The sequence below is a fragment of the Benincasa hispida genome, chromosome 1 (assembly GCF_009727055.1).
Source record: "Benincasa hispida cultivar B227 chromosome 1, ASM972705v1, whole genome shotgun sequence".
Taxonomy (NCBI): domain Eukaryota; kingdom Viridiplantae; phylum Streptophyta; class Magnoliopsida; order Cucurbitales; family Cucurbitaceae; genus Benincasa; species Benincasa hispida.
The window spans coordinates 60,029,660-60,057,243 of NC_052349.1; the positions used below are offsets into that span (position 1 = coordinate 60,029,660).

General features: G+C 37.9%; 1 protein-coding gene across 1 annotated transcript; it reads left to right on the top strand.

Annotated features, from left to right (window-relative positions):
- The first annotated feature begins 2,620 nt into the window (after positions 1 to 2,620).
- LOC120083502 (vacuolar sorting protein 39) lies at positions 2,621 to 26,828 on the top strand. Its single transcript, XM_039039281.1, has 12 exons — positions 2,621 to 3,168; positions 3,481 to 3,692; positions 4,952 to 5,083; positions 5,165 to 5,308; positions 5,601 to 5,713; positions 8,751 to 9,153; positions 22,086 to 22,415; positions 23,642 to 23,863; positions 24,089 to 24,331; positions 24,488 to 24,934; positions 25,566 to 25,664; positions 26,252 to 26,828. The coding sequence occupies exons 1-12, from the start codon at positions 2,727 to 2,729 to the stop codon at positions 26,453 to 26,455; spliced, it is 2,991 nt and encodes a 996-aa protein (XP_038895209.1). The 5' UTR covers positions 2,621 to 2,726; the 3' UTR covers positions 26,456 to 26,828.
- The last annotated feature ends 756 nt before the right edge of the window (positions 26,829 to 27,584 follow it).

The window sequence follows — 27,584 nt, forward strand, 5'->3', positions numbered from 1 at the left end:
TCTCTTTGGTAACATTGGTGTTTGCTGGAATTTTGGGTTTCTAACCCTTGGAATGGAATATTGCTTAGGTTGGGTTTATTGGTTGTCATTTGTGGAGTAATTGGGAGTCAAACTACGATTTGGACAAATGATTTGAGAAATTTTAAGATGGTTTTGTGTATGGAACTAAACCTGAAAGTCTAAACTGATTTTGCTTCAGGTAGACGTGTCTGGCTCAAGTTCTTGAAGCTAAAAGGGAAGACCAAATTGTTTATACTAGAGGTAAGCGATTTACTACCGGTTCGCCCCCGCATCCAACCTGATTTGAGATTGTGATTGCACTGAAAGCATGATTATGTGTGGATTGGTTTAATTGCTATGACTTATTACGGTGGGTTGTTGGTATTTGTGGAGACCCATGTTTATGTGATGAGAAGTATGATATTATATGAATGTTTGCTACATTTTATTGATGATGGATTTTAGAGACTGTTTTGAAATCTTTTAAGCATGGGTTGAGACTATGCCTAAATGCCTATGATTATGTTGGATTGACCGTGGTTGTTAGCTTTATTTTTGGGCTATGCACATCGCATGTCATGAATCTTCGGGTTCACACCCTATGTCTATGTTGCAGTGTTCACTTGGGATCACCACTTATGCTTATGACTGTGCCCCTCTCCGGGGTCACTACTTATGAATGCGTGCCTTCAGGTTCGCCCCTTATGCTTATACCTATCCCTATGCCTACGTTGCGTAATGTGTACCTAGCCTCAATAGGAAATTTAATAATTCACTCAGTGGGCCCAGTAGTGGGTCGTTTAGTGGGTATGTTTATTTACTCATCCCTTCCCTTTCATGTTTTTTAGGTAAAAGTAGAGATAGACCGACAAATGACAAGAGGGATCCGTGACCCGACCGTTTGGGTATATTACCGCTTCCGCACTTAGGTTTCATTTGATAGGGTCCAATTAGGAATCTAGCATTTTAAAATTTATGAATATCTCTTTATTTCATTTATTAATTTGTCTAACTGCTATTTATTTTAAATTTGGGGTACCCCGAATGATATTTTTTTTTCTAGGATTTTTTTAGCTTTATTTAATGAAATAAAAGTTTTACCTCTTTTATTTTTTTTCCTTCGAGAAGTTTATTTTCGAGTCTAGGCATGAATACAATAACATCCTAGAAACATAATAGAAATTTGGGTCATTACAACTACATTCAATCTATTTCTCTAGCAGGCATTCAAACTTAAGTCTCACCCAATTTTTTTTTTCTTTTCTAAAAAAAACTTAAGACACACTACTAACTTAGTCATGATTACTATACCTCTCCATCAATGAAATGAGTTTCCGAATTTGCAGGGCCTCATCTTGATCGGTTCAATATTTTCATTTAAAAGATCAAAATTTTTTTAGTCCACACTAGTTTTGAAAATGTTTCTATGATGGAGGAACCATTTGGGGACATGTTAACTTGAAAATTGGCAATAATTGGCTATGAGACTATCAAATTTTTTATTGTATAGATAGACTATCACACCCATACATGAAAAAGTTGTGTTGTTTTGATTTGGAGTTGCATGGGAAGTTAATTTTCTTCATGTATCTATTTTTTTTTTAAACAAAGAGTGCGTGCAATCATATAAATGCAAGGGCAGAATAGTCTTTACAAAAAAAAAGTTAAGGGTAAAGAGGGAGGTGAAAAATTTTCTCATCTTTTAATACAGTATAGATAAATTGTATGTGATGCATATGAAAATAAATAAAAAATGGAGAGAAAAAGATTGTTTCTTTTTTCTTCCAAAATTTTATCTAATTATTATATGAAAGAATAAATAGTTTCTTTTACAGAAATTTGATAAAAAGCAACACATTTAGTCGATTACTGACCAATTAATATTTCTAAGGACAAAACTCTATAAATTTTCAAGTTTTGGAGCCCAATGGTGGTATAAGTTTGAGTGTAATTTTTTTTATCTCTTAATCATAAATATATCAAGTTAGGCACAAATTAAGAAATACTATCTATTAATTGATGTGGTTGATAAAATATGATATTTAAAATATTATTACTTGTACAATAAAAGAAATATTAGAAAAAAAATCTAAATTCGAACTAAAATAGCTTATACCCCAATCATTGTTACTCAATTAAAATAGTATTCATTTCAAACCAATGGCAGCTCTAGAAATTTTGTTAATGGGGCTAAACGATAAATTTATTACTGGGTTAGTTAGTGATTTTGATATTATGGCAGTTTATATATATATATATATATATATTATATAAAGAGCATAAAGTTGGGGCTCGAGCCCCTAGACCCATACTAAACCCACTCTTGCTTTAAACACGTATTATTATAACATGAATAATACACGGTCTATTCTCCCATTTCCTTTACACATAAAAAAATATTTAAATTTTCTTTTTTCTAAATATAGAGTATTGCATGTCAATTTTAATTGGATGAAGTTGGGGTTGCACAGTACCTAGTGCATCCCATATTACATCCAAGTTTTTTTATTTAAAAAAAAAAAAAAAACTATAATAACAACTCCAAATAAACTATAATAAAATAGAAACTAAAATGATGGGTGAGTAGGGTTCAACTCCTTTATTTCTTTTTTAAAAAAGAAAGATAAAAAACTCCTTTATTTGAAAGGGGCAGTTGCCGCAATGAAGTCGGATGTATTTGATCTGTTGGGAACGGCAATCGAAGATGTTCTAATTGAGAAGACGAGATGGTGCACAGTGCTTACGATTCCTTCGAGCTACTCAAGGATAATCCCTCCAAAATCGAATCCATCGAGTCTTATGGCTCCAAACTTTTCATCGGTTGTTCCGATGGATCTCTTCGTATTTACTCCCCGAATTCCTTCGGTTCCGACCGCTCTCCCTCGTCTGATTTCCACTCCAAGTCGACGGAGTTGCAAAAGGAACCATATGTACTGGAGAAGAACGTGTCCGGGTTCTCCCGGCGGTCTTTGGTTTCAATGGAGGTCATTGATTCGAGGGAGCTCCTTTTGACTCTCTCTGAATCAATCGCCTTTCACAAGCTTCCCAATTTGGAGACTCTTGCTGTAATTACTAAGGCCAAGGGTGCTAATGCCTATTCCTGGGATGATCGCCGAGGATTCTTGTGCTTCGCCAGGCAAAAGAGGGTCTGTATTTTCAGACACGACGGTAATTATCTATCCAATCTATGCCTTCTTTCTTCCCTTTCCCAGCCAGTTTGTACACTTCGAGTTTGAATTTGATTCGGTTTAGAAAAGCAGCAATTCAGGGTTTGATATTTTAGTTTGAATTGTATGTCGTGGAATTGATTTAACCTTTTACAGTATTTAGTTATGGAGTCTAAATTCTTGCTCCTTTACGTTTGCTCAGTCACTCAGCAACGTGAAGGAGCATTTGCTAAGAATTTCAATATAAAAGTAACCCATTTTCGAGATATATCTAATTTTTCGCGGGGAAGTTAAGATGTTTTTGACATTGTAGGCGGACGAGGATTCGTGGAGGTTAAAGAATTTGGTGTCCCTGACACAGTGAAGTCAATGTCTTGGTGTGGAGAAAATATATGTTTGGGAATCAAAAGAGAATACGTGATATTAAATGCTACCAGTGGTGCATTGACTGATGTATTTCCTTCTGGGAGGCTAGCCCCGCCTTTGGTAGTCTCCCTACCTTCTGGAGAACTTCTTCTTGGAAAGGTATGTATCAATTCTGTAATATACTCTTTACATTCCGCTGCTTATGTGTTTGCTCTGGAAAAAAATGTTTTATTCTAATGCAGAGGGTAGAATTAAATCATTGATAACTATAGAATGGAGAGAATCAGTTTAAGGGATGAAACATGAACCGCCTCCGCCCCTAGTCTGTTGTATTTTTTAAAAAATATATCTTCTGTTGTTTCTTATATTAAAAAAGGGATAAAACATGAACCTCCGTACCCTCTAAGAAGTACGGCTTTGAAGTTGATACCCTACCTTAAAATATCCCTTGATTATGGGCTTCTCTTACTCCTTAACGCTATATTGCCATGTCAGCCCCTCATATATAGAGTGCAGGTAGCGTTGCTTCCTTTGCATTTTCTGAAACAAATATTATTATTTTTAAAACTTCTTGGTTTAGTTAGTATGCTGAGGACGAGCTTTGTTATTATGTGGAAGAGAAGAGGAGACAATAAAAAATTTGGTGCAATGCCATTATGACTGCGTAAGCGTTAATGGAGGTGCATTTGGAATGGAACTGAAATGGGCCAAAAGTATATCCTTTTGTAGTAAACAGCTTTCACTGAACATATGAAATTGCAAAGGGGCGAGGACCCTCAACCCAAATCAAGCAAGATCACAGAAAACTCCTACAGTAAGTGAGCGTTTAAACCATAGCATGAGAGATAGTGGAAATTAGGGAAAGTAATAGAATTTGGATGTCAGAATAAGTATACTGCGGCACTGTACCAAATGATACTTGTATACCCAATTATTCATGCATGTTTGCTGGTGTTCATTCTAGACGGGCAGTTAGCTCATGTTCCACTTGGTTTATGCTGCATTTAAATTGAAAACAAAAACAACAGACAACACTGTGTAACTTTTACTTTATTTTATTTAAATTTATTATTATTATTTTTGGGATAAGAAACAGTGGTGTGTATATTCATCAAAAGCACGAAAGAAAAAAACTAGGGCAAGGGGTTGAGATTACCCCTTCCAAAGAGCTAGACAAGGAGATCATTCCAATTGTTAATAATCATCAAAATGTTATAATTACAAAAGGATATGGTGTAATTTTTTTACCACCAATAAGCCGTGTATTGCACCAAAAGCCAAAGGGAACAAAAAAGGGGCATTTACCTTCAAACACCCTACTATTTCTTTATTTCCAAAGACACCGAACAATACTGTATAACACCAGTAGTCATTTTATTTGATGTATAAGGAATGGGCACATTATGTCTCACTTTTAGGATAACATTGGTGTTTTCGTGGACCAAAACGGGAAACTGCTTCAAGAAGGTCGGATTTGTTGGTCAGAGGCTCCTTCTATCGTCGTCATACAGAATCCCTATGCAGTTGCTTTGTTGCCAAGATATATTGAGGTATCCTTGATCCATTGTTAGCAATTTAAAACACTTCATTATTGAAATCTCTACATATACTTCCATTATTTAAATTTGCAGATTCGGTCCCTCCGGTCTCCATATGCATTGATACAGACCATTGTCCTTCGAAATGGTCGGCATCTTATTGACAGTAAGCATGCTCTGGTTGTTGGATTAGACAATTCTGCTTATGGCCTCTTTCCTGTTCCTCTTGGTGCACAGGTGATCTTCAGCCCATTTACCATAATGTGTTAGTTATGGATGGTTGTAGTTATAGATGTCCATGTTCACATTTTGATTGTCAAAAAAGAGAAATATGTACAAAATTAGATCGTTTTATGATTTGAGTACGATAGTAATAGTTTCAGTATTTTAAGTACTTCCATTTCCATATCTATCCTGTGTTATTAAATAGATCTGAAGGGTTATTTGGTTTATATGCTCCAAAGTCTGGATACAGCACAAGCATACTTCAATGTCACATATGTGTAAGAAACTGGTTTTTGGGCTGCAGATTGTACAATTAACAGCATCTGGTAACTTTGAGGAAGCGTTGGCTCTGTGCAAATTGCTTCCACCTGAAGATTCAAGCCTTCGATCTGCAAAGGAGAGTTCAATTCATATCAGGTGGGTTGTCCTACTAAGAAACCTACTGCTGTGTTTTTTCTTCTTTCCAATTTAGCAGTGAAAGCATTGTTTGTTAATCATCTTACTTAATAACCCTTTTCTTTTTATTATTATAATTTTTTTTTAAATAAATAGGAATTCATGTAATTCTTATTCCAGATATGAAAATTACAAAGAACTTAGTTTTAAATCCCCAAAAAACCCTTGAGCTTATAGAAGGAGCTCAAATTGGAATAAACCAATAAAGAATCATACTCACCTAGACAGAGTATGCCAAGTAGAAGCAAAAAGTTAAGTTGTTTCTCCAATTTTATCCCAGTCACCATTCTCTATAATTTATCATAACTTCTCTGATTTCCACCTAACCAAATCTCTCAAAGTATAGCCATGACTACAATAGTCCATGGGAATTATGAATTGCCACGGATTGACCTAGTGGTGATTAAGGATCAATATAATGATAATGACTTTAGAGAGTGGGCTCAAGCCATGGTGCCATTTATATAGGATTAAATATCCCACAAATTTCTTTGGCAATTAAACCTACTAGGTTCAAATGGTTGTCCTGTGAAAATAATTGAGATGCTTGCCATGAAAACTCATGGATATAATAAAAAATACTCCAAGGAAATGTTGTCCTCCTTTTCAAAACTTATGATCACATGACATACCATAACTTTTCTCGACTATCCCTTTGTTCACACAAGGGAAACATCAATTCAGCCCAAAAGATTGGATTAATTTGTTCCAACATTGTAAGCTGAGGAGCACTGACTGAAAATACGCTCATTTCTCCTGCCAAGTACACGACAGTTTGGACTAAAGGCACCATTGGGTGTCTTCTCTTTTCCCCAAATTCTATTAGCTCCATTAACTTCACCCCAATTGGCTGACAATAAAATAATTTAATCTGTTTAGGGTTTTCTTGTTTCCAACTAGCCTTAGTCAACTAGCTTCAATTAGGTGTGTATGCAAATTTTTAAAAGAAGGTACCTGACCCCTCTTGAACTCCATCTCCCAATGCCCCTGTTGTGGTTAGGGTGAAGATCATAAATCATCTTCCTTCATCATTCGTATTTCTTCAAATCTGCAATAGTGATGTAGCCTAAAGGAGATAAAAGGAGAATTCTCTCTAAAAATCAAGATTGTGGATCTTTCATGTTTGATACAAGAGTGGAATAATGTGTTTGGTACAAGAGGGGAAGGTTTCTAGAGTTTTTTTTATAAGCGGGGGTAAAAAGGGAAAAGAAAATTTGTCCTCGAGTTTTAAAAAGAAAAAAATTATGAAGCAAACAAGGAATAAAATAAACTTGTTCAACGGAGTATGGTCAAACAAATCTCCTACATTTTGGACAAAAATATTATGATTAAAGGGATAAATTCGAGACAAAAAATCCAATATTGCCACCAAAAGATGATCTTCCATTGGCCATAAACCTAAAAAAGATGTTTCCTTTAAGCTCATTCAAAACCATATTCAAAGGACCAATCATTAAAAAACCACCTTCCAAAGAGAATCATTCAAAAATCATGTCTTCTTTATCATTTGCTTCAAGTTCTTCGACAGTTTGGTGATCATGCGTCGTCGTTCTTATTTGATTCTTGCTTGGTGTTCAATACTTCTCTTTCATCTTCTTCGTTGAATTTTTCTTCTTAACTTGCGACTATTTCCAAATCAACATATTCAAATTCTTGTTTCTCTTTAATTTTATCTTCAAGATTTTCTATTTGAAAATTTTCCAACCGTGATTCCTTTGCTTTTTCTTCGGTACATGAAATCAATCCATTTTTTAACTCTTGCAAATGAATTGATACTTGATCAATATGTTGAGTCATTTTCCCCCATGAACATTGGATTTCTTTTGTTATTTTCTTTATTTCTTCCAATGCATGGGATCAAAGTAGTGATTTTGTTGGATTCTTGGATATGCCTCAATCTCGTAGTGAGTATAGGACACATACATTGATTTTCTTGAAACCACCTTTCTTGATCAGGTTTCACAACCAAAAGAATAATTTTGAGTCTTGAACGTTCTTCTTGGGCTGTAAAAATCCATTATTGATGATTCTGGATGATTCTTTAATTCATCTAACTCCCAATCTTTGCATTGATTTTTTGGAAAATGGGTTTGATCGGATCATTGGGCCCTTTTTTGATATTGTCTCCTTTTTATTCCGTCCCAAATTGCCTTAGAAACATCATCAGAGTCACTAGAATCACTAGAATCTAATTTTCCATGTGGATAATAATAGGTTCTTGGAGAAAATTGAGCATGGGCAAAATTAGTATATTGGAATTCTTCTTTTGAATCACTTGAGTCAGAATTCCAGCATTGTTTTTTGGAAGTAAAATTGATTTTCTTGCCTATACCAATTGCTGATCTTTTTTCTTGGACGTCCTCTTTGATCAATAATAGTCCATTTTTGTAGAATCTTAATAAAAATCTTCGGTTTTTTCTTTTTTTCTTGGAATTTCAAGAGTTCCCCCAAATTAGATGTGTGTTGTTTGGCAATGAGCACAACTCACGAAGCTCCCTCTTGCGATCGGCGTCACCAAGAATTTCCCGGTCTTCCACCGGTGGCAGTCAACATTGGCCCAGATAGATACTCTAATACCAAATTTATGTAGCCTAAAGGAGATAAAAGGAGAATTCTCTCCAAGAATCAAGATTGTGGATCTTTTATAAGAATGAATAATGTGTTTGATACAAAAGGGGAAGGTTCCTATTTATAGAGTTTTATTATAATTGGGGTAAAAAGGGAATTAACCTAGAACATTACCTAATTACCCAATTAACCCCTATTCCTCTTACATCAAGCAGGCAGCAGCCATCCTCCTCCCAGCATTTGCTCACAGTGAAGTTCTTTGATATCATGTTATTTAAACTCTTATGCTATATAATTTTGGAACATGTTGCATTGCCTGATCACATTTAATATTTAAGTACTTCTAGGAGAACTTTGCAAGAGCCTTCACTGTTCTTTCCAGTAACTTCTGTTAGAAATGATTTCAAATATGTTTTGTCTTATATTTCAGATATGCTCACTATCTTTTTGATAATGGGAGCTATGAGGAGGCAATGGAACATTTTTTGGCATCTCAAGTGGATATAACCTATGTGCTTCCCTTTTATCCTTCAATTGTCCTTCCAAAGACAACTTTGATTACTGAAACAGAGAAATTGATGGATTTGGGTGATCCTCATCTGTCAAGAGGTTCTTCAGGTTTTTCAGATGATATGGAGTCACCTCCAAACCAACTACTGGAATCTGATGAGAACACGTCACTGGAGTCAAAAAAAATGAACCATAATACTCTCATGGCTCTAATCAAGTTCTTGCAGAAGAAAAGGCACAACATCATTGAAAAGGCCACTGCCGAAGGGACAGAAGAGGTAGTTTTAGATGCTGTTGGAGACCGGTATAAGAAATCTTATAAGGTAAAGTCCCGATGTATTTGCTTCTTTGTGTCTGTCATGTAGTGTGTATTTATTTATTTTTCTGACAGTGACACCATGTTCTAGTATGAGTTTTGATTGTGAACAATTCCATTTTCTTACTCCTGTAAAGTGGTTGAGATTTCTTTGGATATAGGACGATTTAAATGTTTGAATTTTATATTTATGTCATTATCTTTGACCATGACAGATGTCGAGGGAAGAAAAAAGTATGTTGGGCCTGATCTAGATAAAATTATCATGAGAGATTTCCATGAATATAGTATTGATATTGCATGTATAGTAGTGTGTGGTGTTATTGATAGCTTAGTTAATGTCTCATACTTTAATTGAAGTTTACTCTATTTATTTTAAGTCACCTCTCTACACCTATAGATTTATCATTTATATGACTCCAGTGAAGGGAGAATATCAGGGTGGCTGCTCCCAAGCTTCTGTTAAACTGCAAATATTTTGAGTTAACTACCCAACTATCAATAGGAAATACATTCCTAGAAACTACTTTGTTAGCTTTGGTAGAACATACATACATATATACAATTTTTTTTTCCATTTTTTTGGTAGAACATATCATTTTCCCTCGTGGGGAGGAATCATGGGCTTTTAGGAGATTAGAAGAAGATGCTTGGATTGGCCAGACTCATCAAGGCAATGTTTCCAAAAAGTAGTTGCCGCAATTTAGGCCACTAGGTAGGGGGGAGGGTCCCGGGTACCTTTCAGGAATGCAATTAGGGATATTAGTAATTATTGAAAAATAAAGGGTAGAAGAGGAAACACCAAAATTACTTGGAAAACCCTAGACCAGGGAGAAAAAACCACGATAAGAGTTTTTTATTAATTTCTGATACACAGTACACAATACAGGAATAAGTATAAATAACCAAAGTTAAGAAACCCTAGACTGTAGACACCACGTAAAAAGACTAAAATGCCCTTAGATCTAAACAACATTTTCAACACTCCCCCTCAAGTTGAGACGTAGATATCGATGAGACCCAACTTGCTAACACAGTCAAATGTCTGTCTTGGTAACCCTTTGGTGAGGACATCCGCAATCTGTTGACTAGACGAAACATAGGGAATGCAGATACTACCGTTATCCAGTTTCTCTTTTATGAAATGTCAGTCGATCTCAACATGTTTGGTTCTGTCATGTTGAACAGGATTGTTGGCAATATTAATGACAGCCTTATTATCACAATAAAGTCTCATCGGGTCATGACTTTTCTAATGAAGATCTACCAGAACCTTTTTCAACCAAATTTCTTCACAAATACCAGGCTCATAGCTCTGTATTCTACTTTGGCACTGCTTCTAGCTATGACACCTTGCTTCTTACTCTGCTAGGTAACTAAATTTCCCCACACAAAAGTACAATATCCCGAGGTAGACTTTTTATCAGTAACAGAACCAGCCTAGTCTGAATCTGTGTAGGCCTCAATGCATCTTTTGTCATGTTTTCTGAACACTAAGCATTTTCCAGACGTAGACTTCAGATATCTCAGAATCCGCATAACTGCCTCCACGTGTCTTTCATAAGGAGCTTGCATAAACTGACTGACCAAACTAACTGCATACGATATATCAGGTTTGGTATGCGAAAGATAGATCAGCTTCCCCACAAGCAGTTGATATCTTTCCTTGTTAATAGGGACATCATCTACTAATTCTACCAGATTGCTATTGAATTCTACTGGCGTATTTGCAGGTTTACACCCAGTCATTTTAGTTTCTCTCAACAAGTCTAATGTATATTTCCTCTGAGACACTGAGATCCCTTCCTTTGATCTTGCTACCTCCTTTCCTAGGAAATATCTCAAGTCACCCAGATCTTTGATCTCGAACTCATCTGCCATCCTTTGTTTTAACCTGCTAATCTTTACTGAATCATCCATTGACAGGATAACATCGTCAACATAGACAATCAAAACAACTATTTTCCCTAGTGTTGACCTTTTAGTGAACAAGGTGTGATCAGAATGCCCTTGAACAAACCCCTGGAACTTGACAAAGGTAGTGAACCTATCGAACCAGGCTCTAGGAGACGGCTTCAGGCCATACAAAGACTTTTTAATTTGCAAACTTGATTGCCAAACCGTATTTCAAAACCTGGAGGTGGGTTCATATAGACCTCTTCTTCCAACTCACCATTTAGAAACACATTTTTCACATCAAACTGATGTAAGGGTTAGTCTTGATTAATGGCAATGGAGAGAAGAGCATGAATAGTGTTAAGTTTTGCCACAGGTGAGAAGGTTTCTGAGTAATCCACCCTATATGTCTGAGTGAATTCTTTTGCAACTAACCTGGCCTTATATCTATCGAGAGTCCCATTAGACTTGTATTTGACAGTGAACACCCAGATCCCACGTTTTGTTTTTGGTGGAGTGGATATCCAACCAACACACATTTTTGGGCCCGAGGAGCAAACTTACTCTGGTGGGGTCTGTGATTATGAACAAAAACAGTACAGCTAAACACCCGAAGGGGAACATTTGGAAAAAGGGGAGTTGACGAAAAAGACTCTTTAAAATACTTTAAGGGGGGTATGGAATTTAAGCACACGTGTGGGCATCCGATTGATGAGATGAGCTGCAGTAAGTACACATCTCCCCATAGATACGAGGGTAAGAATGCAGGTATCATGAGAGATCATGCTACTTCGATAAGGTGGTGATTTTTTTCGCTCAGCCACCCCATTCTGCTGAGGGGTATAGGCCTGTCTCTTATACACATCTAGATGTGTATAAGAGACAGACCTGACACAATTGTGACATTAGACGGACCCCAAACGTCATTATGTATCAAGTGGAAGGGTCGGGAAGGTTTATAGGGTTGTGAAGTAAAGGAGGCTCGGGCTGCTTTGCACGAATACGAACATCACAAGATAAAGACGACACATTCACATTACGAAATAAGTGGAGAAACAGATATTTCATATAATGAAAGCTTAGATGTCTAAGACGAAAGTGCCATAGAAAAAAAATCAGTTTCAGAAACAATAAGAGAAGACAATAAACTAGTCCTAGACAAACTCCTAGAAGAAGCATCATCGGAGAGGAAATAGAGCCCCCTATTGTGTCGGGCAGTGCCAATCGTCTTCCCCGAGCTCAGGTCTTAAAGCAAAATATCATCTAGTGAGAAAACAACTTTGCAGTTCAAATTTCTGGTTATTTTACTGACCGATAGTAAATTGTAAGATATCTTTGGCACATGTAAAACATTCTGTAAAATCAATCTCTGATTCAGAGATAAGTGACCTTTTCCAGCAACGGGGGTAAAAGACCCATCTGTAATTCTTATTCTCTCATTTCCAACGCTTGGATAATAGGAGAGGAATTAATCAGATGATCCAGTTAAGTGGTCAGTTGCTCCTGAGTCAAGGATTTAGGATTCATCCCCCTCAACAAAGAAACTAAAGGATGGAGGAGTACTTGATTGGACAATATTGTCGGTTCCAACTATACCTGGATCCACATGACTGGCCTCGACTGGATTTAGACTTATCATTTGGAGGGCGCCGCTTGCCATTTGGTGGACGACCGTGTAATTTTCAGCATTGGTCTTTTATGTGCCATGGTTTCTTACCATGTTCACAATTGGCAGGGACTCTCCATTTTGTTTGTCATTCTCTGATCCAGACGACTTGACTCCAAACGCAACAGAGTCTAAGGTGGTGGTTGCTGTATCATTTGGTTCTATCCTCTTCTAATCCGACTTCTGAGCAAACTTACGTCAGGGACGACCTCGGTTTTTGTCCCAAAATCGGGCTCCGGATGCCATCAAATTTCAAGTTCAAGCCACCTAGAAAATCATATACGCGGTCAGCCTCCTTAATCTTCGAATACTGAACCCCGTCAACTGGGCAATTCCAAACTACTTCGTGACACAGATCCATTTCTTGCCACAATAGTGACAATTTATTGAAATAGGACGTTACATCAAGAGTCCCTTACTTGCACTCATGTACCTGTTTCCTCAATGTATAAAGTCGTTAAGCGTTCTGTCTCTTCAAATATAGTTTCTGGATAGCTTCCCAAATATCCCGAGCTGATGCTGAATAAAGTAGGGGCTTCCCCATCTGTGGTTCCATACTATTTATCAAAATCGAGCGGAGGAGAGAATCCTCCCCCTTCCATATACGTTCCTAGGGATCCCCAGGGTTTGGTCTTGGTATCTCCCCGGTTAGATATCCGAACTTGTGCCGTCCCTTGAGGACCATTTTCACAGATTGAGACCAAGAAAAATGGTTATGGTCGTTAAGTTTTTCTCCAATAGATATTCCTGTAGAATTGCCCACAGAACCTGACATAATGTTTGCAATAGGTAAAGTAGCGTAAGTAGTTATTGGTGTTTCTGAACATAATGGAAAGCCCGAATATGCATTTGGATGGAAGTCAGTCGAAGGATTTTCCATGGATCTAACGGCTGCCCCAAGCGCAGAAATCTGCTGCTGCTGCAAATTTGCCGTTGCTTTTGAAACCCAATGGTCCCACCAAAACTCACTGTGGGTTGTTTCTGCCCATAAACGCCTGAAAAAACGGTCTCTGCTAGCGTGGGGGAAGTGACCAGTTAAACAAAGAAAGGAGCCTGATGAATCGGCTAGGCTTGCTGGACTGGGTCTGGCTGGACCGAGTTTGGCTGGACCAGTTGGTTCAAAGGACGGGGCAGAAGCGATTGAGGGCTGACTGGAACGCGATTGAAGACCGTCTGGGCTGTGATTGGAGGTTGTTGCGAATGAAGACCGACTGGGTTGTGACCAGGCAGGAGTGACGGCTGCGATGGAAGACCTGACTGGAGCAATCGCTCGATCGGGAAATATTGGCCAATCGGAGGCGCCCCATTGTACGGCTGTGCGGCGGAAGAAAAATGACCGGCTGGGTCTGTTCGATCAGTTGCTGTCTGCCCTACGAACGGCTGGATCTGTAATAGCCCAAGTAAAGAGCATAAATATTGGTCGACGGCAGCCCTAATTTTAGCACTTTGGAATTTTCCACTGGAGTTCCATCCCCTACTAGGGTTGACGACTGAATTTCTTCTATCCCAGCTACAGTCTCATCACCGTGCTCTGATACCATATTGAAAAATAAAGGGTAGAAGAGAAAACACTAAAATTACAAGGAAAACCCTAGACCAAGGAGAAAAAACCACAATAAGAGTTTTTTATTAATTCCTGATACACAGTACACAATACAGGAACAAGTATAAATAATCAAAGGTAAGAAACCCTAGACTGTAGACACCATGTAAAAAGACTAAAATGCCCTTAGGGCTAAACAACATTTTCAACCGTAATTAGTTGGGAAAGTAGTTAGGGAGATTGGTTATGCGAACTAGGACTTGGGAGAGATCTCGAGATGGAGGATGAAAGTAACTCAAATTACTTGTTTATATTGTAGTTCCTTCATTAACATTGCAATATAGTTATCTTTGGTGTTATCATATATTTTTTGTATTTGGGTACCTAACAAATTGGTATCAAAGTACGTTCATCTTGGGAGCATCCTTTCTGGCTATGGATTTGGATTGAGATACACTCAATCATGTGGTCGAGAATTTGTTGGAGGTATAGAGGGAGCTCAAAGATTTATATCAAACACTGAAAGGAATGCAAATATGGGAGGAGAATGTTGAGTTAGTGATTGAGGTTGAGATGGTTGTTACAAGATTGTTGATGTCCAAGGCCAGGAGTCTTCTATGTAGGGCCATTAGAAATGGCGGAGGCAACGGTTTTAGTGGTGGCGGAGGAGGAAATCAAATGAGGAAGATGAGGACGAAAAGGAGGAACGATGAAAAGGGTAAAAAATTTAGGGCAACAAGGCAAGGAAAAGTATTGGGATTGGGCCATTATTATGGGTGCCCTCTTTAGTCTCTCCTATCTAATACAGGAAAGTTGAATGAAGAAATCATGGGTGGGCAATACAGCCCACACCTTGGGTAATGTTAGGTATGCCACATAAGTGGTGGTCCATCACTTAGGCTGGGGTTGCAAGAATGTGGGCTTGGCCCAGTTGAAAAGATTAAGGGCTGGATACTTTTTAGTTGTGGGTTTGCTTATATTGTAATGCTCGAATTGGATTTGGGAGTGGGTATTTTAGTGCTTGCAATTCAATGGTTGCAATACAGCCCACACCTTGAGGACAAGGTGTTTTTTTCTTTCAGGGGTGGGTAATGTTAGGTATGCAATTAGGGATATTATAAAGGTATATTAGTAATTAGTTTGGAAAGTAATTAGGTAGATTGGTTATAAATAAGAGAGACTGGGTAGGGATGAATTTGGGCATTTGGTGAGTGAAGTAGGATTGGGAGAGATCTCAAGAGAGTTGGTGCAAGTACCTCGAATTACTTGTTTATATCGTAGTTTCTTCATTGACATTGCCATATAATTTTCTTTGGTGTTTTTGTATACTTTCTGTGTTTGGATGAAATCAGCAGTGCTGACATCTTGGAGAGACAGTCCATACGAAAATTTTTCATCTTCCTGAGAACATTCAGCCTGCAAATCACCTTGCTAGAGTCGCTTTCGGTACACTGGATAAAATTGGACAAATCAACTTGCTAGAAAATGAGGGTAGGATGGATGGTTGGTTATCCTAGAAGGTGAAATTATTGAAAAAGAATTTTGAATAGGAATCTCCTGCATTTACCAACTGGAAAATAATCATTTCTCTTAATTAAGTTGATGTAGCAGAGCAGTGGACTGGAGAGGTCTGCCGTTCAGTGATATCCTTTTGATTAAGATGCCTCCTAAAGCCTAAGTTCCATCCGTTGAAAATGTTGTTTAACCCCAAGGGCATTTCAGTCTTTTTACGTGGTGTCTACAGTCTAGGGTTTCTTACCTTTGGTTATTTATACCTGTCCCTGTATTGTGTATTGTGTATCAGAAATTAATAAAAAACTCTTATCGTGGTTTTTTCTCCCTGTTCTAGGGTTTTCTACGTAACTTTGGTGTTTTCTCTTCTACCCTTTATTTTTCAATGTGGTATCAGAGAACGGTGATGAGATTGTAATTAGGATAGAAGAAATTCAGTCGTCAACCCTAGCAGGGGATGGAACTCCGGTGGAAAATTCCTAAACTGTTGAAATTAGGGCCGTCGTCGACCAATATTTACGCTCGTTACTTGGGCCATTACAGATTCAGCCGTTCATAGGGCAGACAGCCGCTGATCGAACAGACCCGAACTACTATTTTTCTTCCGTCGCGCAGCCATACAGTGGGGTGTCTCCGACTGAACAATATTTCCCGATCAGTGATTACTCCAGCCGTTGATTGCTCCAGTCGCCGTTGAAGGTCCTCCATCGCAGCCGTCGCTTCTGCTCGGTCACAACCCAGTCTTCGTTCGCAGCCTAGACACATTCGGTCTTCATTCGCAGCATCCTCCATCGCAGATGAGCCCTCAATCTCTTCTACCCGGTCCTTCGAACCAATTGGTCCAGCCGAACAAACCGGTCCAGCCAAACCCAGTCTAGCCGAACCCGGTCCAACAAGCCCAGCCGATCCATCAGGCTCCTTTCTTTGGTCAGTCGGCCCATCAGGCTCCTTTCCCCACGCCGGCAAAGACCGTATTTTCAGAGGTTTACAGGCAGAAACAACCCACAGTGGGTTTTGGTGGGACCATTGTGTTTCAATAGCAATTGGCAAATTTGCAGCAACATATTTCTGCGTTTGGGGCAGCCGTCAGATCCACGGCAAATCCTTCGACTGACTTTCATCCAGATGCGTATTCGGGCTTTCCATTATGTTCAGAAACACCGATAACTACTTACTTTACTTTGCCTATTGCAAACATTATGTCAGGTTCTGTGGGCAATTCTGTAGGAATATCTATCAGAGAAAAACTAATGGCTAGAACTATTTTTCTTGGTCTCAATTGGTGAAAATGGTCCTCGAGGAACGACACAAGTTCAGATATCTAACCGGGGAGATACCAAGACCGAACCCTGGGGATCCTCGAGAACGTGTATGGAAGGGGGAGGATTCTCTCCTCTGCTCGATTTTTGATAAACAGTATGGAACCACAGATCGGGAAGCCTCTACTTTATTCAGCATCAGCTTGGGACATTTGGGAAGCTGTCCAAAAACTATATTTGAAGAGGCAGAACGCTTTACGACTTTATACATTGAGGAAACAGGTACATTAGTGCAAGCAGGGGATTCTTGATGTAACGTCCTATTTCAATAAATTATCACTGTTGTTGCAAGAAATGGATCTGTGTCGCGAAGTAGTTTGGAATTGCCTAGTCGACGAGGTTCAGTATTCGAAGATTGAGGAGGTTGACCGCGTATATGATTTTCTGGGTGGCTTGAACTCGAAATTTGATGGCGTCCAGAGTCGAATTTTGGGACAAAGACTGATGCCGTCCCTGATGGAAGTTTGCTCAGAAGAGGATAGAACCAACGCTATGAATGGTACAACAACCACCATCTTAGACTCTGCTGCATTTGGAGTCAAGTTGTCTGGATCAGAGAGTGACAAACAGAATGGAAAGTCCTGCCAATTTGTGAACAGTGTAAGAAACCATGACACACAAAAGACCAATGCTGGAAATTACATGGTCGACCACCAAATGGCAAGCGGTGCCCTCCAAATGATAAGTTTAAATCCAGTCGAGCCTTCATTGGTGAAATGGTTGATGGTGCTCTCCAGGTGGCCAGCCATGTGGATCCAAGTACAGTTGGAACCGACAATATTGTCCAATTAGGTACTCCTCAGTCCTTTAGTTTCTTTGTTGAGGGGGATGAATCCTTTGGTGATTTTTTACTGCATAAAGCAACTGGCCGACTTCAACGGATCCATCTGATCAATTCCTCTCCTATTATCCAAGCGTTGGAAATGGAGGAATACAAATGCAGTATGGGGTTTTTTGTCCCTGTTACTGGAATGGTACTTATTACCGATTCGAGTATTGATTTTACAGGAATGTTTATATTTATGTGCCAAAGATATCTTACAATTTGTATATCAATCAGGCTGAAAATAACAGGGATTTGAAACTGCCAAAGTTGGTTTTCTCACTAGATGATGTATTTGTTTCAGAACCTGAGCTCAGGGAAGACGATTCGGCATGCTGACAACAATAGTGGGCTCTAATTTTCCTCTCTGATGATGCTTTTTCTAGTGTTTGTTTAGGATAGGTTTATCGTCTTCTCTTATGTTTTTGAAACTGATTTTATATTATGGCATCTTTCTTTCGTCTTAGAACATCCAAACTTTCATTATATGAATATTTCATTTCACATTATTTCGTATAGTCAATCGCTGCTCTGTCTTTATCTTGTTGATGTTTTATATTCGTGCAAAGAGCCTAGAGCGGGGCCCTTACATTTTACAACCCTAATAAACCTTACCGACCACATTCCACTTGTATAACATAGTTGACGTTTGGGGTCCGTTAATGTCACAACTGAGTGTCAGTGTAAACGGTGGTTATGTCACCATTAATTGATGATTCCACCTGTCTTAATAGGTGTTTCTTAAACTTACATGACAATAGATTGAAATAACGACAATCTTTCAAACGTTTTACACTATGTCTGAAACTCAATTCAATACCAAAAATTGCATTATTCGTAGTGAAATGACATGAGTTTATTATCAGGTCCCTCCGTGAGTTTTTAAGCCTCTAAAAGTATCATCCACCAGAATTCCTGTTGCCTTCGCCCCTCAAGTAGAATGGGGTGGTTGAGCGAAAAAATCGCCAACCTTGAGCTGCCGATTCTCTCATTGATCTTGATGCTTACCCTCGTATCTATGGGAGATGTTGTACTTACTGCAGCTCATCTCATCAATCGGATGCCCTCCCGTGTGCTCAAATTCCAAACCCCGTTAGCATGTTTTAAAGAGTCCTTTTCATCCACTCGCCTATTCTTAGATGTTCCTCTTCGAGTGTTTGGCTGTACTGTTTTTGTTCATAATCACGGGCCCCACCAGAGTAAGTTTGCTCCTCGGGCCCAAAAATGTGTGTTTGTTAGGTATCCACTCCATCAACGGGGCTACAAGTGTTTTCAGCCTTCCTCTCAAAAGTATTTTGTTACCATGGATGCCACCTTTCAAGAGGACAAACCCTTTTTTCTCGTTAGTCCTCTTCAGAGGGAGACCACTAGTGAAGAGGCTAACGCATCCACCTACTCTGTTTCTTTAGACCTGTTTCCTACGCCTATTCCTGAAACAAATGATCCTGTCCTTCCTACAAAACAAGTACCTTGGCTTACCTACTATAGGAAGAATCTCTGAAAGGAAATAGTTCCTGAAATTGTTCCCCCCATTGCTCTGTAGGAAGGTGTTTAAGAGTCAAAACCAGAATCGGCTCAAGGTACCTCTATTTTTGATGATAATGAATGTGTTGAAGGTGATTTAGTGAACTCTGGCGAAGTCAGGATCGATGGTAGTGGTGAATTGCCAGGTGATACACAGGGAACTGAAAATGTGCAACAGGTGGGTACAGATGAACAAGTAGACAAGACCAGTGAGATTGATGCTACCTTGGATTTACCAATTGTCCTACAGAAGGGTACGAGGTCGTGCACCAAGTACTCTATGAAAAGCTTTTTGTCCTATAGTAATTTGTCTATGGGATTTAAGGCTTTCACTACCAGCTTGGATACCGTGATGATTCCATGCAATATCCACAAGGCTCTGGAAGTTCCTGAATGGTGAGCTGCAATTATGGAGGAGATGCAGGCTCTTGAGACAAACAGAACGTGGGATCTGGTTGTTCTTCCGAAAGGTCACAAAACAGTAGGATGCAAGTGGGTGTTCACTGTCAAATACAAGTCGGATGGGACTCTCGATAGATATAAGGCTAGGTTGGTTGCAAAAGGATTCACTCAGACATATGGGGTGGATTACTCAGAAACCTTCTCACTTATGACAAAACTTAACACTATTCGTGTTTTTCTTTCTGTTGCTGTTAATCAAGACTGGTCCTTACATCAGTTGGATGTGAAAAATGCGTTTTTGAATGGTAAGTTGGAAGAAGAGGTCTATATGAACCCACTTCCAGGTTTTGAAGCACGGTTTGGCAATCAGGTTTGCAAATTAAAGAAGTCTCTATATGGCCTGAAGCAGTCTCCTAGAGCCTGGTTCGATAGGTTCACTACCTTTGTCAAGTTCCAGGGGTTTGTTCAAGGGCATTTTGATCACACCTTGTTCACTAAGAGGTCAACACCAGGGAAAATAGCTGTTTTAATTGTCTATCTTGATGATATTATCCTGTCAGGGATGATTCAACAGAGGTAGGTTGAAACAAAGGATGGCAGATGAGTTCGAGATCAAAGATCTTGGTGACTTGAGATATTTTCTAGGAATGGAGGTAGCAAGGTCAAAGGAAGGGATCTCGGTGTCTCAGAGGAAATAGACACTAGACTTGTTGAGAGAAACTGAAAATATACACTAGACTTGTTGAGAGAAACTGAAATGATTGGGTGCAAACCTGCAGATACGCCAGTAGAAATCAATAGCAATCTGGTAGAATCAGTAGATGATGTTCCTGTTAACAAGGAAAGATATCAATGGCTTGTGGGGAAGCTGATATATCTTTCGCATACTAGACCTGATATATCATATGTAGTTAGTTTGGTCAGTCAATTTATGCAGGCTCCTTATGAAAGACACATGGAGGCAGTTACGCGGATTCTGAGATATCTAAATTCTACGCCTGGAAAAGGCTTGGTGTTCAGAAAACATGACAAAAGATGCAATGAGGCCTACATAGATTCAGACTGGGCTGGTTCTGTTAATGATAGAAAGTCTACCTCGGGATATTGTACTTTTGTGTGGGGAAATTTAGTTACCTGATGGAGTAAGAAGCAAGGTGTTGTGGCTAGAAGCAGTGTCGAAGCAGAATACAGAGCTATGAGCCTGGGTATTTGTGAAGAAATTTGGTTGAAAAAGGTTATGGTAGATCTATATCAAGGAAGTCATGACCCGATGAGACTTTATTGTGATAATAAGGCTGCCATTAATATTGCTAACAATCCTGTTCAACATGACAGAACCAAGCATGTTGAGATCGACTGACACTTCATCAAAGAGAAACCGGATAATGGTAGTATCTGCATTCCCTATGTTCCGTCCAATCAACAGATTGCGGATGTCCTCACCAAAGAGTTACCGAGATAGACATTTGACACCTGTGTTAGCAAGTTGGGTCTCATTGATATCTACGTCCCAACTTGAGGGGGAGTGTTGAAAATGCTGTTTAGCCCTAAGAGCATTTTAGTGTTTTTACGTGGTGTCTACGGTCTAAGGCTTCTTACCTTTGGTTATTTATACCTGTCCCTGTATTGTGTACTGTGTATCAGAAATTCATAAAAACCTCTTATCGTGGTTTTTTTTCCCTGGTCTAGGGTTTTCCGCGTAACTTTGGTGTTTTCTCTTCTACTATTTATTTTTCAATACCATCTGTTGTTGACTACACCCTACAATTTTCCACTACAAAATTTTGAGATCCAGTTTGATCAAAGAGCTTAGAGAAGTTAGGGAAGGAAGCATTCAGGGTAGAGGTTTCTGATAGAAATCTGACCTCCTTAAGATGGGGTCACACTTCTGCCATGAAGGTAATCATTCAATTTCCAGGTTGTACAAGACCCAAACTCCATGATAGGATTCCCACTCTATTGGCATTAAAACATTGGGAAAAGGGATCATCGGCACAATTCCCCCCAAAATTTTACTCATGATGGTTATTCTCTTCTTTTTTTCTTGGGTTGGCCTGGAGGGGGGGGGGGGGGGGGGGGGGGGGGGGGGGGGGGGGGGGGGGGGGGGGGGGGGGGGGGGGGGGGGACGGGAAGGGGAAGGAAATCTAATACATCTTGTGTCTGTAGTGATTGACATGTTTACTAAAATCCATATTGATTTATTGATTACTCAAATTTTTTGATCAATTGATTGTAAATTATCTTTCGTCTGCAGGGACGAGGGAACATCCCCATCAGCTCCGGTGCTAGGGAGATGGCAGCTATATTGGATACAGCTCTACTTCAAGCTCTGCTTTTTACTGGACAATCATTTGCGGCTTTGGAATTATTAAAAGGCCTGAATTATTGTGACGTGAAAATATGTGAAGAGATCCTTCAGAAAAATAAACATTATTCCGCACTGTTAGAGTTGTATAGGTGCAATTCTATGCATCGTGAAGCTCTAAAACTTTTGCATCAATTAGTAGAAGAGTCAAAAGGCAATGAGTCTCAAACTGAAGTTATCCAAAAGTTCAAACCCGAAATGATCATTGACTATCTTAAGGTAAGTTTTCACAACCACTTGAAGAAGACACTTTTGATGGAACTTTTTTGTGTTCAGTGCACGGTGACTGTAATGGCTGGCTTTAGATTGTAGATTATTTTTTTAATGTTTTCATGATAGGAATAGGATATGTTGATGATAATATTTAATCAGTTTTGTTTATTAACAAATCACAAGCCAAGCGGAGATTTGAGTGCTTCCACACTTTTCTCAACAGTGAATACCTAAGAGAATTGCCAAAAAGATACCCCCAGCCCCCTCACTACTCTCTTGCTACATAACCTTCCCTATAAGAAACCCTTCCTTTGGATAGCTTAATTGGAGCGTAATCCTCATATTTTTGAGGATAAAGCCATTGACTTTGGCTTTTTTTTAACCTTTAACTTATATTGCTCTCCCTTGGTGTAAAAGCTTCTTTTATTTCCGTGATTATAGCATTTCTTCTTTCATTGTCTAATAGAAATGTCTTTTTTTGTAATTCCTTTGGTACATAGCTGGCCCTCTTTTCTAATTTAATCTCATCAAGGAGCCCATGTTTTCCTCATAAGGAAAGAAATAAAAAAAACCTTTCCCCCACTCTCTCCAGTCGTAGACCTTCTAGCAAAAAACTCAGGCCCACTAAACACATTGTTCCTATCTCATGGGTATCCCACCCTTTACCCGTTCTGGGCGTACACTTCAGTAACCTAAAATATCATGTAATTAATAATTTGAAATTCAAGATTCCAGTTGTGAGCTTCTGGTGCGATAGTGATTCCATATCTAATATGGGTGTGGTAAGGTATCGACATCCAAATGAAAATGAGAAAATGTTTTGCTTTCTTTTAATGGGAAGGTGTAAAACTGTGACTGAATATTCATGATATAAATCTAGAACCACCTTAGGCGTTATGATTATTATTTCTGTAACCAGCATCCTTCACTAGTCAAATTTACTTGACCCAAGGCTATATGGTATGGCCATAGTTTTTTTAGTTGATTATATTATAGACTAACTACTATAAAAATTATTGTTTTAACTTTAAGGCAAAAAAGAAGTAAAAAAATTATGCTTGTTCGCTGGCACTAGCTATAGTTTCTCGAACTTATTATTACTTTCTTCCAAATCGTTTCTAATTTTGTTAAGGTTCGTGGGGGAGGGTTCACATTTATATTTTTATCTTGTTTCAGTCTCAGAAGCTCAAGAATTTAATAGTTCAGTAGTTTTGACACAAATTTTCATACAGCCACTTTGTGGAACTGATCCCATGCTGGTCCTGGAATTCTCGATGACCGTTCTTGAAAGCTGTCCAACACAAACTATTGAGCTCTTTCTTTCAGGAAATATTCCTGCAGACTTGGTCAATTCCTATTTGAAGCAACATGCTCCTACCTTGCAGGCAACATATTTGGAACTTATGCTTGCAATGAACGAGAGTTCAATTTCTGGAAATCTCCAAAATGAAATGGTAAACGCATATAGAGGCATAGAGCTGCTTTGCTGAGTTTGATATGGCTCTATTTCATGTCTCAAACATGACATTTACTTTCTTCCATTCATGATATAAGAGTTTCCAGAACAGTATGTGCAAACTATCCTAACTGATTTTTTGTACTTACTGTTGATTGGAACTGATCATGGCATCCTTCCATTAATTCCAAATGGTACCGATATTTAAAATTACTTCTTGCAGCTTCAAATATATCTTTCGGAAGTTCTTGACTGGTATGCAGATTTAAGTGCTCAATGTAAGTGGGATGAAAAAACTTACTCCTCCACAAGAAAGAAGTTGTTGTCTGCTTTGGAGTCAATCTCAGGGTATCAGCCGGAGGTTCTATTAAAACGCCTTCCTTCAGATGCATTATCCGAAGAACGAGCAATTTTATTGGGGAAGATGAACCAGCATGAGCTTGCCTTATCTCTCTATGTTCATAAGGTATCTGACTGTTTGAACTAGATTTGCATAGTCAACTTTCTCTTCGTTTCAGTTAGCAATAGTGGCAAATAGCTTTCATTTTTCCTGTAGTTCTGTTATCTACAATATCTTTTATACTAATCCAAACGATGAAGTATTTTTCTTCATTTCTTCTAGATCCATGTTCCTGAGTTGGCACTGTCCTACTGTGATCGGGTTTATGAATCAAACCAGCAACCAACAAAATCTTCTGGCAATATATACCTGACTCTTTTACAAATATACCTCAACCCCCGCAGAACAACAAAAAATTTTGAGAAGAGAATTACTAACTTAACATCTCCTCAAAATATGGGCACTCCAAAACTTGCTTCAGGTTCTTCATTCAAGGTTAAAGGAGGCCGTGCAGCTAAGAAAATTGCTGCAATAGAAGGTGCAGAAGACATGAAAATTAGTCTTGGTAACACTGACAGTAGTAGGAGTGATGGTGACACAGATGAACCTGGTGAAGAAGGAAGCTCTTCAATTATGCTTGATGAAGCTCTGGATCTGTTGAGCCAAAGGTGGGACAGAATTAATGGAGCACAGGCACTTAAACTTTTACCTAAGGAAACTAAGTTACAGGTACTCATTCTGTCATTAGACATCTTAAAATATAGAATAAGTAGACAATCGACATGCTTTAGGTGCGAGCGCCTAAATTATCTATCTTGTTTCTTTCTGGATGTAACTGTCTCTGATTTAAATCGAACTGTTTTTAACAGCTCACCGCCTAATTACTGCCAATCTGTCTTTCTAGTCAAAAATTATATTTCAGAAAAAAAAACGTTTTTTAATGCGCCAGTAATATATTAATTTACTGATAATATTCTATTGTTGATTTTTTATAGATGAATATTTATATAGAGAAAATAAGAAAATTTTAAATAATTGATTTTATATGCCAACGTTATGGGTTTAAAGGTAAGTCGGCGGTTACTTCAGCCTTCTTCAATATATGGACTATAGAGTCGTAGACTATAGATTGTTAATATTATTTTCAAAACTTCATATAAAAATTTGAATAATTTGAATTTAATTAAATAGCAAGAATGTGATTAATTAATACTAAAAGAAGGTCGAAGAGAGATCCAAATTCTCTACTTAAACTTTTTTATTTTTATTTATTTATTATTATTATGTATAGTACAGATAGTTATGCTTCTAAATCTCTTTCTAGTTTGATCATAGCATCTTCTTTAATCCTAAAATGCAGAACTTGCTTCAATTTATTGGACCACTTTTAAGGAAATCCAGTGAGGCGTACAGGAACTCTTCGGTGATAAAGAGTTTGCGACAAAGCGAAAACTTGCAGGTATGCACTGAACAAAAAGAAAATGAAGTTTATGAGTGATGCCATTGCAAATCACAATTCTTATTCCAGTTTGGGAATCTTGATCTCATTATTTGTATATGCCCTTACATAGTTTGATTAACTTATTACCCTTCAAATCACATGGTAATCTATTGAACTTGATCGCAACCATATCGTTACATGGTATATGCTTTTATTTAGAGGTTAAGAAACGCTACAAGAAATTAACCTCAACTTCCCAATTGACCTTCACATGGCGATCTATTACCATTTTGATACTTGATACTTGATTAGATCCGTTTCAGAGAGAGAAAAAAGAAATGCATCTGCTAACGAATTTCTAACGAATTTCAAACTTCCCAAAACATGCCCTCAACGATCATCCCCATACGTTTATTACACATTTACACTAAACCCACAAATAAGTGACATCCTCACAATCTGTAGCTTGTTGTGCCTGCTGAATTCTCTTCATCCTTACACTATTGAGTTTCATTATAGTGTCTCACATATGATCTATTCTTATGATACTTCGAGTGGAACCGTGATATCATCTCGTATACCTTGGTAATTTCAATGTGGAACAGGTGAGAGACGAACTCTATAACCAAAGGAAACCTGCTATAAAAATAACCAGTGATAGCATGTGCTCCCTTTGCAAGAAGAAAATAGGGACGAGCGTTTTTGCAGTCTATCCGAACGGGAAAACACTTGTGCACTTTGTCTGCTTTAGAGACTCACAGAACATGAAGGCTGTGTCCAAGGATTCACCGCTAAGGAGGCGTACATAATTCAATGTGATGGCTTCTCCATTTTTAGTTATCAAACACAAAAATTGAAAGCTCTAACAGGGAAAAGAAAACTAACAAACTCAGGTGTCAAGAAAGTATTGCCTATTCATGACAAAGGAAACTACCGTTGGTGAAAAAACTTGGAAATTGGCATGGAGGGTTTTTTTTTTTTTTTTGAGTCATTCATTGGATTGGCTTCTTGGGTGTATTTATTTATTATAATTTTATTTTCCAATTGAGTGAAATATGTGAGGTTTGTATTTATATGAGGGTTATGATTTCTACCATTTATATGTATATCTCTTTTGCTGTAAAATATTGCAAGTCCAGCTTGAATGAAAAGAACGAAAGGATCCTGATTTTGCTGTGATAATGTGATGAAATCAAGTATTTCTTTATTTGCGAACAATTTTTTTTTTTTTCAAAGAAACGGAACTCGCTCAAGTTTAAAAAAATAAAAAATAAAAAATAAAAAATAAAAAATAAAAACTCCTTTTAATAGTCGTTTGGAAAGGGAAAAATGAAAGGAAAAGTTATTATCAAAGCATTAAATTTTTCAATAAAAATTAAAATTCTGGCTAAAGTCGAAAGAAAAGATCATTAAGCAATTCATGAGTTTTATTTCAGTTTAGTAATTTGAATGGTAGAATTTTAGTCTCCGTACTTTTAATCAATTTTAAATTAAACTTTATTTTGGTTCTTAAACTTTGAGTCTTGTTTTATTTTGAACTCTAAATTTTAAAAAATGTTTATTTTAATCCCTGAATTTTAGATAGTATTTATTTTGGTTTAAAATTATGTTCGTTAAAGATGAAGTTTATTTAAGGATGAAATTGTATTTAGCATGCATTGAGTAAGATAAATGTGAAGTAAAATGTCAACTACCAACTTGTCAAAATAATGAATGACCAAAATCGTAGACACAAATGGATTTTTGAGATCTATAAAAAGTTGCTTTACCAACTAATTCAAAATTAAAATAAATACAAGTCACCTAATTGAAGTGCTAACAGAATCTCAATAGCAATGACTAAAGTAAACATTTTTTAAAAGTTCAGAAATTAAAATAGATTTTTTTGATCAAAATAGAACAAGATCCCGTTGAAGTTAATTAAATTATATTAACAAT

Coding starts and splice junctions, on each gene's coding strand:
- LOC120083502 (XM_039039281.1), top strand. CDS start 2,727: ATGGTGCACAGTGCTTACGATTCCTTCGAGCTACTCAAGGATAATCCC. Junction 3,169..3,480: donor CTGTATTTTCAGACACGACG/GTAATTATCTAT, acceptor TTGACATTGTAG/GCGGACGAGGATTCGTGGAG. Junction 5,084..5,164: donor TGTTGCCAAGATATATTGAG/GTATCCTTGATC, acceptor TTAAATTTGCAG/ATTCGGTCCCTCCGGTCTCC.